At 33.9% G+C, this 20,174-nt stretch overlaps 1 protein-coding gene across 1 annotated transcript in view; it reads left to right on the plus strand.

Annotated features, from left to right (window-relative positions):
* NBEA (neurobeachin) overlaps positions 1–20,174 on the plus strand; it is a 628,524-nt gene that overhangs the window by 170,314 nt on the left and 438,036 nt on the right. The window contains exon 18 of the mRNA XM_059996030.1: positions 13,230–13,338. Within this exon, the coding sequence (XP_059852013.1) occupies positions 13,230–13,338 (109 nt within the window). The remainder of the gene's footprint in view (positions 1–13,229; positions 13,339–20,174) is intronic.

The raw sequence follows: 20,174 nt of genomic DNA on the forward strand, positions 1-20,174 counted from the left end.
CTATTCCCACCTCCTGAAGATGGAACTTAAATCCCCTCTCCTTGAGTGAGGGATGGACTTACTGGCTAACTTCCAAAGAATAGCAAAACCTGACTCTTTTTCACTATTGAATAAGGTTAACATCACCAGTCATATGTCATGTTGATCTCATGTATTCCCTGATGTAATATGATGAGAAGGGCACTTCGTCTCTGTGATACTCTTCTAAAACATAAATAACCTCAGTCTAATCGTGAGAAAGCATCATACACCCCCAGATTGAGAGACAGTCTACAAAATACTTAACCAATACTCTTCAAAACTGTTAAAAGGCATGAAAAACAAGGGATGGGAAACTGCTACAAACCAGAGAAGTCTAAATGTAAAGTGGTATTCTGGATTGGATCCTGAACAGAAAAAAAGGTCATGGTGAAATCTAAATAAAGTCTGTAGCTTAATTAATAATATTGTACTTATGTTGATTCTTAGTTTTGACATATGTACCATGATTAGGGAAGATGTTAACATATGGGGAAGCTGGGTGAATTATATATGGGAACTCTCTGTACTATCTTTTCAACTTTTCTGTAAATCTTAAAATTTTCCAAAATAAAAAGACATATAAAGTTGAGAAACCCTACCTTTGATATATGCTTGAATAGAAAGCCAAACTGTTCCTTCATGGAGGTGGCTTAATTACAGTTATTCGCAGGACAGAATTCTAACAAATGGTTCAAACAGATGATCAGAATGCCCAATGCTATACCATACTAAAGCTATAATAATTTTAGCTTCTAAAAATTTTAAAGCACATACTATTTAATGTTTACTGTGGAAATAAAAATTTCTTAACCAAGTATGTTTGTTTAATGTCTTAACTTCGAACAACGTAACTTCTGGATGAATTCTCCAAGATAATCACACTCTAAAAGGCACTGTTGGGCTTCCCTGGTGGCACAGTGCTTAAGTGCCTGCCAGTGCAGGGGACACAGGTTCGAGCCCTGGTCTGGGAAGATCCCATATGCGGTGGAGCAACTAAGCCGGTGTGCCACAACTAATGAGCCTGCACTCTAGAATCCGTGAGCCACAACTACTGAGCCCACGTGCCACAACTACTGAAGCCTGCACACCTAGAGCCCGTGCTCCGCAACAAGAGAAGCGACCACAATGAGAAGCCCGCGCACAGTGATGAAGAGTAGCCCCTGCTCGCTGCAACTAGAGAAAACCTGCGTGCACCAACAAAGACTCAATGCAGCCAAAAATAAATAAATAAATAAATAAATTTAAAAAGCACTGTTGGTAGTTACATGAATAAACATGCTATTAGTTGTTTGTTACAGGCCTGTTACATGTTGACAGTTGTTTAACCTAATAGTGTCTTTTGTTTTTGGACTAGCTGAAATTAGTCCAGTTTATCTGGCAGAGCCAGTTGTTTGTTAGTTAAAAGTAGTGGTGTGGATTCTGGGGATATAGCAGTTCAAAAAGAAAGCTTCCTCCTCATCTACTCTCAACGCCAAGCTATTTGGCTCTCTTCTGCCAAAATGTTGGCTCTTGTGTGTACAAATGAGTCTTGATGTTCTGTTGGGGTACCAGTAGAGAAAAATGGCAACTCGTGAGGGATTTTTTCTCTCCCGTGGGAATGACAAACAGGTGAAGAATTATGTTAGCAGCCTAAGGTAAAGACTAAAAAGCAGCAAATTTTAAGAGATGTTTTGATCTCAGATATCTCTGCCTCCCATTCTCTCTCCTCTCCTCTGTCTCTGTCTTCCAAGGAATATTAACATTGGCTTCTATTTAAGTTACCACCAGAATGCCAAGAGGTACCTGAATTGATGGGATGAATTTTCCCTGTCCTGAAGTTGTGGGAGTGTAAGGATATTGGAGTGCTAGGATGTAGGCTTCAGGACTTACAGCATGCTAAGTTTTGTACTACAGATCAGTGTGCTTAGAGGGATCTTTGCCTTACAACACCTGCAGGGATCTCATCATTTAAAATTCATAGTAGGGAGATTTAAGTGCAACAGTGTGAAAATGGAAGATAACAACTCAGAGTAAGGGGCATAGCAACCAGCGACAGGAGATAAGAATCATCAAATTACGTACTCAATGAAATAGAATTAGTGTGGAAGCTATCATGGAACCTTTGAATTTTACCTTTAAAAAGTGCATCTGAGATTCAAGTAGAGCACCAAAGGTGACATTCTGCCTCTTTATGTCATTATTTTTCCCTATTCACCCAAATTAGTGAACTGGAAGATCTCAAAGCATGGACCAAAAACATAAAATGAGAAACTACATAAAGGCATAGGAGACTTAACATGTGACTAATAAGAATAATTGGAGAAGAAAAACAATGGGTAAAACAAGATATCCTGAAACACTTTATACTACTAAGAACTTAGAAATGTTGGGTAAAATATAGCAAAATTCCGTTCAGATGTATAGCTGTGTACACAAAAGTAAGGGAGATTCTCATATGTCAAAAATGAAGATCAAACATAATAGAAGTTATAATTCTTAAGAAACAAGATCATATTGAAACTAACCATTCAGCTTTTAAACAGATAATCAGAAGTAACTTCTGGAAATGAAAAGGCACTAACTAAAATTAACAGCTCCATGGGCATGTTAAACAGTTTATACAGAAATTAAGAAAGAATTGGTGAACTAGAAGAAATGAAGAAACTATGTAAAAGCATCACCAAGAGACATGATAAATAGGAAAGAAGGTTAAGGATATAGAGAAAGAATGAAAGATTTCATAGAATAAAATATCAATACCTAGGAATAAATTTAACCAAGGGGGTTGAAAGATCTTTATACTGAAAACTGTAAGACATTGGTGAAAAAAAATGAAGAAGACACAAACAAATGAAAAGATATACCATGCTCATGGATAGGAAGAAACAATATTGTTAAAATGTCCATACTATCCAAAGTGATCTACATATTTAATGCAATTGCTATCAAAATGCCAATGGCATTTTTCACAGAAATAGAACAAATAATTCTAAAATTTGTATGGAACCACAAAAGACCCTGAATAGCCAAAGCAATCTTGAGAAAGAACAAAGCTGGAGACGTCACACTTTCTGATTTTAGATTATGATCCAAATTTACAGTATTCAAAACAGTGTGGTCTTAGCATAAAAACAGACACATAAATCAATGGAATAAAATAGCCCAGAAGTACACCCACACATATATGGCCAATACTTTATGACAAAGGAGCCAAGATATACAGTGAGGAAGAATAATCTCTCCAATAAATGATGTTGGGAAAACTGGCCGGCCACATGCAAAAGAAGGAAACTGGAACTCTAGCTTACATATTAGATAAAAATGAACTCAAAATGGATTAAAGACTTGAACATAGCACCTGGAAACAGGGGGTAAGCTCCTTGACATCATTCTTGGCAATGATATTTTGGATTTGACAACAAAAGCAAAAATAAACAAGTGATTATATCAATCTAAAAAGTTTCTGCACAGCAAAGGAAAGTCAACAGTATGAAAAAGCAACCTACTGAATGGGAGAAAATATTTGCAAATCATTTCTCTGATAAGCTATTAATATGTAAAATATATAAAGACTTCATACAACTTAGTAGCAAACAAGCAATCCAATTAAAAAATGGGCAGAGGATCTGAATAGACATTTTTCCAAGGAAGACATACAACAGGTACATGAAAACATGCTCAGCATAACTAATGCAAGTCTAAGCTACAATGAGATATCACCTCATACCTGTTAGATTGGCTGTTATCAAAAAGAAAAGAGATAACAGTGAGGATATAAAGAAAAGGGAATCCATGTTCACTGTTGGTATGAATATAAATTGGTGCACCGACTATGGAAAACACTATGGAGAGTCCTCAAAAAATTAAAAATAGAACTACCATATAACCCAACATTGTCACTTCTGGGACTATATCCGAAGGAATTGAAATCACTATCTCAAAGAGATTTCTGTACCCCCATGTTCATTACAGCATTATTTACAAATAGCCAGGACATGGAAACAACCTAATTGTTCATTGACAGATGAATGGATAAAGAAAATGTAGATACTTAGATTGTAGTTTTCTCTGTTTCTATATATAAAATGGAATAATATCCAGCCATAACAAAGAAGGCAATCCTGTCATATGCCACAACTTAGATGGACCTTGAGGGCTCTATACTAAATGAAATAAATCAGACAAAGACAAATACTATATCATCTCACTTATGTGCGGAATCTGTAGAAACCAAACTCATAGAAACAGAGAAAAGATGGGGGTTTCCCATAATCTGCAGGGTAGAGACTGGGAGAAATGAGTGGATGTGGTCAAATGATACAAGCTTCCAGTTGTAAGATAAATGAGGTCTGGAGCTGAAGTGTACAGCATGGTGACTATAGTTAACAATACTATATTATATAGTATTTAAGAGTTGCTAAGAGAATAGATCTTAAACGTTTTCATCACAAGAAAAAAAATTTTGCAACTGTGTAAGGTGATGGCGTTAACTAAACTTGTGGTAATTATTTGCAGTATATACATGTATCAAAGCATTATGTTGTACATCTTAAACTAATGCTATGTTGTTATATATCAATTACATCTCAATAAAACTGGGGAGGAGTGCAGCTGATAGGTAGTTGTAACAAATGTACCTCTCTGTTGGAGGGTGTTGATAGTGGGGAGAGGCCATACATACGTGGCATACATGGGGCCACCCAGGGGAATATGGGTAATCTTTGTACTTTCTGCTCGATTTTGCTGTGCACCTAAAACTACTCTAAAAAATAAAATCTGTTAAAAAGCATGTGTTGGGGGAGAAGCTGATAGGGAAATAAGAAACTAAAACAAAGTTTACTTGTTATTGGGGCAGGGGGCAGTGTGAATGAGGAGGAAAGGGTATGAGTTGGGTTTGAAACCTCTCTGTATCTCTTTATGTCATCATTATTTTTTACCCAGGTAAAAGTATTACATATTTTAAAAACTGAATAATAAAAGCTGGCAGGGCTTCCCTGGTGGCGCAGTGGTTGAGAGTCCGCCTGCCGATGCAGGGGACGCGGGTTCGTGCCCCGGTCCGGGAAGATCCCACATGCCGCGGAGCGGCTGGGCCCGTGAGCCATGGCCGCTGAGCCTGCGCGTCCAGAGCCTGTGCTCCGCTACGGGAGAGGCCACAACAGTGAGAGACCTGCGTACCGCAAAAAAAGAAAAAAAAAAAAAGTTGGCAGACCAATATTTAAATAGACCAAACCAAACTTTAAGGGAAAAAATTTAATGAAGCTAAAGAGGGGCATCATGTAATGAAAACGGTATAATTCAACCAGTAAGGTAAAACAATGTCATATTTATATATGCTCAACAGCATAGATGAGGTATCGAAAGCAAAACTGAGATTTGAAAGATAAATTAAAACAGTTTAGAGGTTTTAACGTATTGTTTTTAAAAGAGCCATCACAAACAAAGTATATATATATATATATATATATATTTATATATATATATATATAAATATATATATATATATATATATATAATTTTTTTTTTTTTTTTTGTGGTACGCGGGCCTCTCACTGTTTTGGCCTTTCCCGTTGCGGAGCACAGGCTCCGGACGCGCAGGCTCAGCGGCCATGGCTCACGGGCCCAGCCGCTCTGCGACATGTGGGATCTTTCCGGACCGGGGCACGAACCCGCGTCCCCTGCATCGGCAGGCGGACTCTCAACCACTGTGCCACCAGGGAAGCCCCAAAGTATAAATCTGAACCAAAAAAATCCATTGGCTTGATTAGCATATACGTTCTCCTCAAGAACAGACAAAACTATACAAATGAGGCCATAAAAATTGACTCCATAAATTTAAATAAATTATTATCATATAGATGACTTCTCACCCACAGTGTGATTAAACAAGAAACCAGTGATAAAAATCAAACTAAGAAAATGGGAATATACATATTTTAAATAACCATAACATGACATCATTGTGCAGATAATAAAATACTTAGAATCAAAAGATATTAAAATGTTTGCATATTTATACTTTTGAGAGTTGGCCTAAGTGGTATTGGAGGCAACTTACAGCTCTAAATATTACAGTAAATGAAGTAATATGTTTTGTCTTTTTTCCCCTAGATTCTAAATGTTATGCTGAATGTAAGAGTACTTTAACATTAGGATATCTTTTAATATGGTCTACTTATTAACAAATTACAGAATAGCTATATAATCATAATAATGGGTACAAAAAACTTTTTGTAAAATTAATTACGCATTCATCATAAAAATTCTTAGGAAGCCACGAATATAAAATGATTTATTTTACCTGATAACATATATCTACCCAAAACAGACCTATTTAGTGGTCAAATGTTAGAAATAATCCTTTGCATAACTAACAATTAATCAAAACCTGTTTTCACCACTCCTGTTCAACATCATGTTGAATAATATAATGACATTTATAGGACACTGTACCTAAAGACAGCAGAATTGTTTTCAAGCTTCATTTGCAACATTCTCCAGAATATAATATAGGTTGGGCTGTAGTACATAAAACAAGTTTCACTAAATCTAAAAGAATTGAGGTCAAACAAACTGTGTTCTTTGACTACAACAAAATTAAATTAGAAATCAACAAAAAAGATTTGAGAAATTTCTAGATAGAGTAAATAGCACACTTCTAAATGGCTCTAAAAAGAAATCACAAAGAAAGATAGAAAATAATTTGATTTTAATAAAAGCAAAACCACAACACATAACAATTTATTGAATCCTAATGCATTGCTGTTGGGAATGTAAGATTCTCGAGCCGCGTTCCAATAGGGTTTTCTAATTTCTTAAAAAATATAGCACTTATTATACAACCAGATATTTCTATATTTAGGTGTCTGCTCAGGAAAGATGAGATCATATGTTCACATCTAGACTTGTGCATGAATGTTCTTGGTACCGTTATTCATAATAGGCAAAAACTGGAGACTATTGCAAATTCCACCAATTGGTGAATAAATAAATGACATATCATATGCCCATACAACGGAATACTATTGCACAATTGAAAGGAAATGAATTACTGATGCATACTATGACATGAATGAGTTCCTAAAAACATTATGCTAAATGAAAGAAGCCAGATGCAAAAGACTATATATTGTATGATTCCATTTATATGAAATATCCAGAATGCAGGTTGGTGGTCACATGGGGCTAGTGATGGAAGTGGGGATTGCCTGCAGGTGGGCACAAGGGAACTTTTTAGGGTGATGAAGATGTTCTAAAACTGGATAGTAGTGATGATTGCATGACTCTATAAGGTCTTTAAGAAAGCACTGGCTTGTACACTTATAAAATTTGTAGATTTTATGGTGTGTATATTATACCTCAATAAAGCTAATAAAAACTTGCAAAGCAAAATTTAAAGCTCTTAGCAAATGTAGAATAATAGTGTTATTGCCTTGGATTAAGGAAGGGTTTGTAAACTACTAAGTAAACATACATAAATCATCTAGGAAAAAGTTGATAAATATGATCATTAAAATATAACATATTTTAAAACCATAAAAAGTGAAAAGATGAGCCACAAAGTGAAAAATGATATTTGCAGTTTATTTGTAATACAGTGGGTTTGTATCCTGACCCTATGAAAAATCATGCAAACAAATAAGAAAAAGAAAAACCATTAGGAGAATGAAGAATATAAACAGTTCACTGAAGAGCAAACTTGATTTGGCTAATAAGCATATGGAAAGATACTCGACTTTGGTAGCAATCAAAAGTACAAAATTTAAAAGTTACCTTTAATACCCACTAGGATGATAAGCTTTAACATTTTTGACAGTATCAGGTGTTGGCAAGGATATGCATAAGAGACTTTCAGATCACTGGTGGAGTTGTATAATTGTTACAATCACATTGGGGAACAATTTGACAATTTTCAAAAAGATGAAGCTACTCTATGACTAATTATTAATTGTCTCTGTGACATGGAGACATTCATGTATGTGCACAAATGTTCAGTGTAACATCATTGGTAATAATGAAAAGTTGGAAACAACATAAAAGAATATCAGTAGGATAACAGAAATGAATTTAGGTATATTCATACAATTGGATATATTCAGCTTTGAAAATGAACTAACAAAAGTTAACTTTCATAAACCTAACATGAAGCAATAAAGCAGGTTGTAGAAGGATGTATAGTAGTGATATCATTTATCTAAACTTCAAAAATATGAAAAAATAAAATAATAAATAGTTTAGGAATAGGTACATATCTAATAAAAGTATAAAGACATGCATGGCTATATAAAAGCAAATACATGATATCATTTACCCCAAAACATAGTGATGAAAAGGATGGGCTCATGGACAGGTACCTAGAAGTGCTTATTTTTAATACTTTATTTCTTAAGTTGTAGTAATGGTGGCTACATGAGTATTTATTATATGATTTCCTTTCTTTTTAAAAAATCAGATGTTAAAAAAATAAATGGGTAAGGAAAGGGATAACAGAAAAAGAATTCAGAACTTCGTTGGCATTATAGAAATCAGATGTGATCTGAAAGCACAAAATAGAATCAGTTGAACTTGAAGTTCAAAACAAAAGTTCAAAACAAAACATTAGAAGACATTATACATTGATGAAAGGCACAGTTTAAGTAGATGATGTTATGGTCATAAGCCTCAAAGCATCAAATGTTGCATTCAAATATGTAAGGAAAACCATTAGAGATGCTATAAGTAATTGATAAGAAACAATAGTCTAGACAGTATTTCTTCTTCAGAATGGGGCCAATTGAATAGATAACATATAAAGATATAGAGAAATTGAGTATATATTCATGAAACTTGACTCAGTAGATGTATGTTCAGTCTTATATGCTTTGAAAATATACTTTATGGCTATAGGATATTTACTAAAATAAAAAATCATGTCCTTGACCATAAAGTAAACAATGTGGACACAGTAGAGATTTTACTGGCACCATTTTCTGACCGTAAGGTAATAAAATTAGAAATTAAAAAAAAATTGAGCAAAAAAAAAAAATTCAACTATTTAGAAATTAAGAAACGTTCCCAAAAACCTGCTAGTGAAGAGAAGATAATAAAATGAAAATAAGTTCCTTAAAATTATCTATTCATCATAGCAAAAACATACTCAAAAGTAAATACGTCCAATATTGAAGAATAAAGATAATGATAGGAATGTAAACTCATATTGCAGCATTGATTAAAGGACAGCAGAGTAAGCTAGGAAGTACAAATTAATAAAGATGAAGACTAGCATCAAGAAAGAAAATAAAACAAAAACTGTTGAAGGGATCACTGACTACAAGAGTGATTTTATTGAAGGAATCAATAAAATGGATAAAACTTTTTCATATCTTGTAATATAAAATGGAAAAATTTGGGAATGAAGAGGGGCCTTCAGAAGTATAGGCCAGATTATAGTAATTATAAGAAAATATGTTATGACAACATACAAGATGTTCACTTCTAGTCCTTGGTAATAACATCATTTTGCTACAAATATTTTTAAATACTTATTTTTTGGGTTTTCTGTACATATACATACTACTTCTTGCATCAAATAAAAGGTGGGAAGAGTAAGATCACTAATAAACAAGGTAAAAGTACAGGTGCACAGAACATAATCCTGTTTTGCTTCACTAGAAATCACTATCTGATATTTCAACAGAACCATGCTATGGTCCTTTAGTTCATAGTTGTGTTTTGATACAATTTCTCATAAACACCAACAGATGCACGTATTATTGAGTTCCTATAGCTTATCCATTTTTAACCTCAAAGTAAAAGGCTAAAGAAATTTAGGTTAAAACCTCAAAAAATTTTACAGTTCTCCTGATAGATTAAAGGAGTTTGAAAAGTATAATAGTGTCCATTGTTAGAATAACTAATGATTCTTAACTATAGAATAATATATAGGATAGTAGCCTAAAATGATCTTACTTTCAGTTTATTAGAAAGGAAATTGAAAATGTAAATAATATTTTAATGTATTTCCTGAAAATCATGAAAAAATTTAACAGCTGCAGTAAGGAAGAGCTATACCACGTAGCTTAATTGAAAGACTCAATTAGATTTGTAATGAACTGAACTTATAAACCTAATGCAGTTTTGATAAAAATTCCAAGTTTTCTTTAAAAAATTTCAAAAATTGTTGTAAAGCTAACTCAGGTGAACAAACAAGTAAAAAGTCAGTGAAAGATTAAAAAATAAGTATAATGAGTGTGTATTGTGATAAGTCTAGTAGACCTTATACTAAGGAATGAGCTAAAAAAAGAGGTGAATAGAAACCCCAGGTACACATGCTAATGTATGTATGTTTAGATATGAGGAACATTATTAAAATGTGAATTATTCAATAATTAGCAGCAAAAAACTGTTTAATTTATGAATTGGAGTCTTACCCCAAACCATGCTTCCTCTCTCATCTTTTCTCCCCAAGCCCTAATTTTTGCATTTGACTGTTTTATTATTATTATAATACAGAGGATTGGTGAAACTGCTGGTAATTTGTACCTTGATGTTGGAGTATGAATGTACATATTTTTGGAGGTCACAAACTTCAAAGTCTCATAAAATAAAATTAAACTTAAAAGTTTTAACCTTATAATTTTCATTACAAGAATTTATCCTGAGGAAATGATCATGCCGAAGGATTTATGTAAAAGGACAAAGTTTTGTTTATGGTAGAAAAAAATTTGAACATAACATAAACGGCCAACAGTAGTGAATGGATAAATTATGCTACATTCTAGTTATAAACTATATTTAATAGCTGAAATTTTAAGACACAATATGTTGTTTTACAGGTGACAAGCTACAAATTATCTTATGTAGAATTATTTCCATTGTATTGATATCATCTATATCTGTCTATCATATACTTATGTGCAACGTAATTAGTCTGAAAGAACATCAACTGATATTTATAATGATTATCTCTGGGTTATAGAATTATGCGTTTTCTTTTTTTTACTGTGTCCTGTTCCAACATATTCTCTGAATTTGTTACAAGAAGTATTTTTTGGTCATCCCCCCCAAAATACTTGTTTTGTGAAGAAGGAAATTGGGGTGTGTTTTTAATGGAATGGTTAGTAAGCTAATAAATGTATAATTTGTATGAGATTAAAAGGTTACTCTTTTAAAAAAATAGATTGCACTCAATCCAAGTGGGCAGAAATCCTATAAAATTGAGAAGGTAAAGCAGCTAGGCACTAAAGTCTGAAGTCTATTTAGATCTTAAAGTTAAACAGGTTCAAGTTGTTAGTTTCTCAAATACATACCCTCGTGAAGCCTTTCTGAACTGAATACATAGAGCTGGGTCTTTCATTAGAGGTCCTCTGGGAAACAAAATCATGTGATGTACAGGGCCAGCATGCCCATTTTATGCCTGAAATGATGGATGCCACTTTTGGCTATCTCTTGATTGCTGTGAGACAGCATTTATTGGTGAGCATTGTTTCAAAGAAAACTGCAAGAGGAAGCTGACTCATCTTTTTCCTGGTATGTGCAGTATTCTTCAAGTCCCCCTAAGAGGTAGAATTAAGCTGCTCTGTAAACATTTACTTTGGAGGAGGTAGTCAAGAGAGCATGAATTTCTTTAGTAGTTGAAATTATGGTGTCCCAGTTAAGAAATTACTCTAAATTCCAGATAGCCTAATTTAAATGACTTTTACCAGCTCTGTGTATCAAAGAGATGTATCAAGAGATATACATTGGCATTTGTTTTTCTTGATTGGGAGCAAATGAAAGTGTCAGGCTTCCTTTCCTTAGGTGTGGCTTGAGTTGGAAGAGACTAAAGCCTTCCCCTTCATAATCCCAAAATATCCATCTGTCCTGTTATTTTTTGTTTTTTAATGACCATTTGACTTTTCCCAGTCTTAAGTGTTTTACAAACACAGCCATTAGACACTTGCCCCAGCTTCCTTTTGGATTTAGGTAATTGCTGTTCCCTTCTCTGGGCTGAGGAGGATTGGGTGAGGGGAAATAGCTGTCCTGCCTCTTTTGTTGTGCAGTGTGAAGCTTGAAGGCTGATGTTAGAAGAGAGGATTTCCAGGTGAGTGGTGCCCAGATAAATGGTTCATTATTTGATTTGTGCATTAATTAAGGTAGCAATAACTCCTGTAACAAACAGTGAAGTTTTAGTAACTTACCAAACTAGTAGTTTCTTTCTTATTCACTTAAAATCCAAATGGGTATCCTCAGCAGTTGATTTTCTTCAAGCTGTGCTTTAGAGACCCAGGCTGCTTCTTTCATCTAGTACCTCTGTGTCTTCATCGTAAGGCTCCTGTGTTGCTGCCTTGAGGAAGAGCATGGAAGAGTACATGAGTGTTTTTTCCGTAGCCCAGGCCTAAAAATGATCCACAACTTTTCTTCTCGGGTTCCATTGGCTAGAACTCAGTGGCCACACATAGCTGTAAGAGAGGCTGGAATTATAGTATAGCTGTGGGCTCAGGAAGAAAGGAACAAAAGTTTGGTGATTACCTAGTCAGTTTGTGTTATAGTTGCCAAATCCACACAGGGAACGATAGAAAATCAAGGTAAGAAATGAAATACTGAGCGTTGGGGGCCAAGAAGTTCCAGATCTTGACTTCTAAGAAAGTGACATGAATGAAAGGCATGTAGTAATTCCCTGGGCTAGAGCTAAGTGTTCCAGGAGGACTTTAATAGAGCTTTCTATTCTAAGTATGGATTTGGTAGGGGAGCAGTTAAATGGGTCAACAGTTAAATGAGCCACAGATACAAGCAGTAATGAGTTCCCTTTACTTCTGTCGAATTATTTTGCTTTCTATTCAAGTTTAACCATACTTACAAATTTTTGTTATTAAAGTTTTACATAGATTATTTCATAGACTTTGGACAGAAAGGATTTGAAAATTCTGTTGTCTCTGTGTTAAGGGAAACTAATAATTTAACCTAAGAAAATAACTCCTAAATAGCTATTAGAAATTTGAAAATTATAGCTGTCAACATTTACACACTGTTTTATAATTTGTACACTTAACGTTTTAATTTGCGCGGACATTTTGAGAAGTGTTTAAATAGTAGTCTTGGTATTTTAGAAGACAGCTATGCTATAAACTGTGATTTAGTAGATGGAAGTTAGTAAACATTACTTATGTAATTCTGTATCTGCTTATAGATTTTACTGCTTATCCTAACATCATGTGATTAGAAAATCCAGTGTGTTTCCTAGTATGATTTTTTTTTTGCCCCTGTTTCTCCAGGAGAAAAGTTGAAATTATGCATACCCACAGTCTTTTTACTCTTCTTGGAGAGAGGCTGATGTTGCATACAAACACTGTGACTGTCACCACGTACAACACACTTTATGAGGTAAAAACTTAAAATGTGTGATGCTAATTTTAAATGTATGCAGTGGAAACCCTCTGTGATTGGAATAGCAGTTGGTCAGTTAATCTAAAAGGCAGGAATCCTTAAAAAAAAAAAAAGATGAACACATACTTATGTTTTAAAATTTTTGTTTAAAACATATCCATGTACATTTAGTTGCCAATCTTCTTATGTTGGGCCTAGGCATTTTCTTTGAGTATGGGTTGGCTGATGGGCTTTGCACAGTTTTTCTCACATAAATCACACCCATTATGCATTATTTATTCATTCTTTCCCTCCCCTTACCCTCCCCGCTTTTCCCTCTCTCTGTCTCTGATATGTAGCAACTACTAACATTAACCTAGAGTTGAGACTGGGATAAAATGTAGGTAAGAATTATTTGTAAAAATGGTATCTGGAGAAACTTTAGATCCCATCATCTCAATTCAGAAATCCTTTTCTTTATTTCTAACAGATGTCCATACAAATTGGGTTCATTATTTTCTGTGAAATGTGTGTACTACCTCATTTTAAATACCAGTAAAATATTAGGAATATTCTCTTATATTAACCTTCATTTTACTTTCCTGCAGCTAATTTTCAGAGGTCCTACTTCTTTAGTGCAAAGATTAGCAAACTATAAGCACCTGTCTTTGTAGGGCCTTGAGCTAAGGATTGTTTTTATGTTTTTAAATGGTTGAAAGTAATCGAAAGAAAAATAATGTATGACATGTAAGCCTTATATGAAATTTAGATTTCAGTGTCCATAAATAGTTCTGTAGGAACATAGCCATGCTCATTTCCTTACATATTGCCAATGGCTGCTTTTGCATTATAGTAGCTGAGTTGAGTACTTGCAACAGAGAACGTTTGTCATCTTTACATTGAGCTCGGTACAATGCAGTAACTGGACAGTGTTTCACGTACCACCTGTATTGCCCAACCTAATATATTTTTTTTAATAACAGTGTATATCCATCATGTCAAAACAAGAGAAAAGTGGACTTCACATCTCACACTTTAACATATAGTGGAGCATGGGTTATTTTGTTATAGATGTAGATAGCAAAACATTGTGACTCTTAATACAAGGAGACTCTAGTTGTGCTAAAAGCCATAGCAAATGTAAGTTTCAACATATGAATTTTGGGGGCACAACAAACATTCAGTTTATAGTAGCAGGCTATATACGCCCTCTGTTGCAACTACTCAGCTCTGCAGTTGTGGCTCAGAAGTAGCCATAGAAAATATGAATCAGATGAGTGTGGCTGTCTAATAAAACTGTACTTACAAAACGGTAGGCTGGATTTGACCTACAGGGCATAATTTTTTTACCTCTGGTTTTATATTCTCATCAGTAAATTTAAGAGTTGTTGCCCTTTAAATAAGGCTACTTTGTCTTTTTCATCTAAGCTTAATTTTCCTACTTTGTGTCAGTCATTCTTCAAATTACATGATTTGTAAACTTTTGGCTACTTCGTCTTTTTCATCTAAGCTTAATTTTCCTACTTTGTGTCAGTCATTCTTCAAATTACATGATTTGTAAACTTTATGCTCCAGAGTGCTGCTTTTTTAAAATTATAGTAATATTTTAGTATTGCTCCAATATTTTGCCTACAGAACTGAATAAGCACTAATAGAAAGGCCTATCGTATGCAGAGCATCTTTATTCTGATATTATTATATTTCCCTAATAATAGTAACTGCCTTTTTTGAGTACTTCCTATCATAATCCCCTTGGTAAGTACTTTACATACATTATCTCAAATCCTTACAATATTTCTATGAAGCTGGTATTTTTATTGCCTTTTTAAACAGACAAACTGAGGCTCACAGGTTAAATAATTTGCTCTATGTCATACCACTAATAAATGGTCATAAAATAGACATTTCTCATAGTATATGTACATAAGGCAATAAGTATCAGAATCTACCTTCAGTTGACAGTATTAAAGTCCTCCTCTGAATCAAAACTTTGCTGCAATATCAGATTAGGGTTCTGAATCTTAGTGTCAAATACTGATTAACTTGTATCTTTTTCTTTTTAAACCTTTTTATTGGAGTATCATTGCTTTACAATGGTGTGTTAGTTTCTGCTTTATAACAAAGTGAATCAGTTATACATATACATATATCCCCATATCTCTTCCCTCTTGGTTTAACTTGTATCTTTACCTTGGTTTTCTTACCTACTAATTGCTCTGGTCAATAATGCCTGTATATGTTTTTTAATCATTCTCTTTCCTCCACAAATTTCTGACCCTTGCTTGTTTTGACCTATTAGTGTTAATAGAGTAGAAAGTCTTTGTAGTCAATGAAACCTTACATTAAAATAAAAGTTCCACATAACATTATATGTTGAATTGGAAAGATCATCATGTGCTTGTAACCTTAAAATAAAATGTCCCATGTATATATACATGCATATGTAATTCTACTCGTCTTCCTGAAAAGTGGCTCAACAGCAAGTGCAGCAGCATCTGTACTACCATCTGTATTCATCGGCACTCTCTTAGTGTCTGGATTTTATCTCTGATTCCATAACTTAGGTGGAGAAAGTCAGGATCTTCTGATACTGGATGTTGGATATTGGATGTTGCAGAGATTTGGAAATAATGAAGGAACTAACTTTCAGGGCCTCCATCTGACCAATTTGGCAATAATGTAGGCTTTCAAAGTAGAAAAATAATCATGGTTCATTGGAATGAAGGGCCCTGAGTTAAGTATGATACTCTAAAAAGAAAAGTTAAGTGTACAAAAGGTCAAAAAAGAAACATGGTTGCGGTATGATTGTTTAGCACTGTTGATTCCACAAAAAAGTAGAAAAGGACTTCAACAGATGGTTTACTACTACTAACAAATCAAATTGTAATATCAGTGACAGGATGGTGGATGACTGATTCTAGATCACCAAAGTTTAAAGATTGCATCATTTTGGAGAGTGGCATCTGGCTGTAAAAAATTTAAAACTCATCCCCAATGACCCCCAACCCCCCCAAAGAAAATGAAAACTCAAGTGATAGATTCGAACTTAAATTCTCATCAAATATTAAGTGAAATTTAACTAAAGAAAGAAAACTCAACTAACTTGAGTTTGATTTACTATGTGAACATCAACCAAGGCCTGTACTCCTAGCAAGACTTAGTTGGTTGATAATCTGCAGTTTGAAAGCTCATTTTATCTTCATTTTCTTTTTTGATTTGAGGAAATTACCTTAACTCCAAGCATTGTATCAGAACACATATTACTACAACTGTAGAAAGGTATAAAATCAAGTACAGAAATAATAAAGAACTCTGTCAAACCTACCGTATTGATAAATGATATTTTAGAATGTGTGGTTTTCACAAAGTGTTTGGAAGTTCAGTTATCGTAAAGATTATGTCACTGTGATCTTTAAAATTCTAAATCTGATAAGATGCCTATGATAAAATAAACAGTAAATATTAAAGGACAAAGTAATTTAGAGTTTTTAGCAGGATATGTCAGACAACATTGCATAAGCTTTGAAGATCTAAAAACCTATTTAAATTATTCTAAAAACAAAGATTTAATTGAAAAAACATCCCTATCTCCTAGTTTCTTGAAGTGAATTTATTCTTATAGATCATATAATGAAATGAGTTGGCTTTAATGAATCCTCTTTGAAATTACTCAAGGCTATTCTTTATACAAATATTTTTTGAGAATTATAATATTTGTAAAATTTGTATCTTACATTTTATTTGCTTTATTTTTACTTTGTTATTCCATCTCTAAATTATGGATTATTATGTTTTCTTAATGATCTGTAGCACTTCCTAATACACTTAAAATTTTTTGTTAGATTGTAGAATATGTCCCCTAAAGACAAAACTAGATTTTTCTATTTAATATACTTGTAGATCTGTCTGAACAACAATATATGATTATTGATCCAATGCTTTTTTTAAATATTGTGATATTAATTTTACTTTGTAGGTTTGGATTTACTATTTCTCTTTACATACTATTCCTATAATTCAGTTCAACACTTACCGTAGACAGAGGCAGTCAGGTATGGGATCTTGTCATGTGAGGAGCTGTTTCCCATGGAAATAATGAACTGATTTTTTTAATGTGTATTTTTTACTTTATCTTTTTCGGTAAGGGTATAACATTACTGGACACAGTTTTTTTTATAAAGGGGTAGTAACTTTAAAACCTTTAAGTATCTCATAATAAAACTTTTTTTTCAAAATTATAGAATCTTATGTGTAGGTAGTATGTTAAATATCATCTTATTCAAACATTCTTTTCACAGATAAAGAAACCAAGAGTCAAAAAAGTAATAGAGCTTGTCCCAACTGTATAAATACAAAGGTTTTCTGACCCCCTGAATATCTACAGCGGCAGTTGGATGTAACAGTGGGGTTAATAGTTTGCCATTTTAAGAAATAAACCAGTACTATTCCTGTCTCGTAAGTCGAGCCTACTAATCCAAAATGATTTATGCTTAATAAGTCCGGGAAGTCAGTAGGTCAGAGAGGAAGCTCCAGTAGCTCCTGCTTAAGCCTGAAGTCTTTCTGTGACCCATGAATTACGAGATAATACCATTTATAAAATAATGTTTAAATGTATAATGCTGGACTCAGATCTGTGTCCATAAATAGCATATTTATCAAGTTACCTCCATGATTTAATTCATTGTTTCCCAGCCCTGTCCAATATGATAGCCACTAGTCACATTTGGCTATTGAGCTTGTGTGAATTGAGATGTGTTATAAGGGTTAAATACACATTGGATTTCATGTCCGTATCTGGCTCTGAACCCTCCATCCTATTTTGTTATGGTGCGGGGGCAGGGTTAATTTCCTATGCATGTCTCTAACCAAGTCCAGTCAAACTTCATGGCCCATCTTGAATCCTATCCTTTCATTAAGTGTTTACATCTACATTCATCTCTCCTTGTCTTATTTATTTCCCTCCCCCTCTTTTAAAACTCACATAGGTTTTTTTTTTTTAAATATCTTTATTGGAGTATAATTGCTTTACAATGGTGTGTTAGTTTCTGCTTTATAACAAAGTGAATCAGTTATACATATACATATGTTCCCATATCTCTTCCGTCTTGCGTCTCCCTTCCTCCCACCCTCCCTATCCCACCCCTCCAGGTGGTCACAAAGCACCGAGCTGATCTCCCTGTGCTATGCGGCTGCTTCCCACTAGCTATCTATTTTACGTTTGGTAGTGTGTATATGTCCATGCCACTCTCTCACTTTGTCACAGCTTACCCTTCCCCCTCCCCATATCCTCAAGTCCATTCTCTAGTAGGTCTGTGTCTTTATTCAGATTTGAGCCTGTCTCCTCAATATTGATTAAATAATTTTTTCTGGAAATATAGTTCTATCTAGCAACTATGTTTCCCATTTCAAACATGTAGCAGAATGTTGGCACATAACTGGTTCTTATAAATACATGCTGCATTGAATTTCTAAATATATTTTTGTAATTAAACTCATATTTAAATAAACTATGACATATAATTTTCAAAACACTTTTACATATAGAGCCCTATTTGATCCTCCTACCAGCTTTATTAGATAGGCAAGGCAGTTATTACCCTCATTCTTAGATGATCAAATAGGGGTTTAAAAGGACAACAATATAAAACTGAAGGTTCTTTGAGATAAATTTTGTTTTCTGTACAATGAGCTTTCTCCTTTTTGGGGTGAAAAAGTTTTGACAGTTCTGTATCATGGAAGAGTATGGCATAGTCTTTTCCAAGCTTGTCTGCAGTTGTTTTGAATCTCTGCATTTGTAACCAGAATTCTTGGGATCTTGTTGACTGGGCTGTAGGTCTACACCAGGACTTTTTGGGCAGGTTGGTGTGAAAACTCCTTGTAGGCATATACCAACCACCGATTGTTCTTTGGTATATGGTTTTCAAAGAAATTTTTATCCCTTTTGTCAGGTCCAACTGATGAGTAGTGCATGTCTCTAGTGCTCTGTTCAGAAAATTCTGAGACACTGTTTAAACAAGGAAGAGTTTGTTTCAGTAAAAGTATGGCAGTGAAGAAAGGGATATTTGTGCCCTGTATTTATCATTTTAATAATAGTAGGTTAGTTTTTATTTCAAGTCAATACCTTTTTGATATACATTCTTAATACACCTAAGTAAATGTCCTTCTTTTTTTTTTTTTTTTTAAGTCTGAGCAGAAAGGTAAGAAAAATGCCACTGCTGGATGTCATGATCTTTTTCTAATCTGAAAGGATCATACCTGTCTCTTGATTAATTTACTCTCCATCCCCAACTTTCACAAGTAGCTATGTACAACTAAGCTCTCAACTAAGTTTTATAGTTTCCTCAAAGTTTTTGTATCTTACTTCCGGTTAAACTATTTAAAAAGTTTCATTCAGAACTTAGCATGTTAACCTACACAGGAAGTTAAGTCATAATATAAAATGATATCTTTATTAAGTATAATCTCATTGGATTTTTTAATATATGGAAAAATAGAGGTAAACACAGGCTGTATAGCCTGAAATACAGTAAAGAGTCATATATCCATATTTTATATATAATTAAGCTATTCATTCTTAAATGTAACGAATGTTTATTGACTGCTGGCAGTATGTTGGGCACTTTGCTAATTGCTAGGAATGTAGCAGTGAAAAAGAGGTATAAGAATCCTGTACTCATAGAGCCTGGGTGTTGGTGGAAAAATTAGTAAATGGTTTAGAGTCTGTCTTTCCTTTATTTGGTCAACTTTTGTCATTTTTTGTTATTTGAAAGAAGTTCTAAAAAAACCTCATTGGTAAATGACAATGAGCCACATTTTTTGTAAAGATTTTTCCCATATCACACTTCACTTGAAGT

The sequence above is a fragment of the Delphinus delphis genome, chromosome 18 (assembly GCF_949987515.2).
Source record: "Delphinus delphis chromosome 18, mDelDel1.2, whole genome shotgun sequence".
NCBI lineage: Eukaryota > Metazoa > Chordata > Mammalia > Artiodactyla > Delphinidae > Delphinus > Delphinus delphis.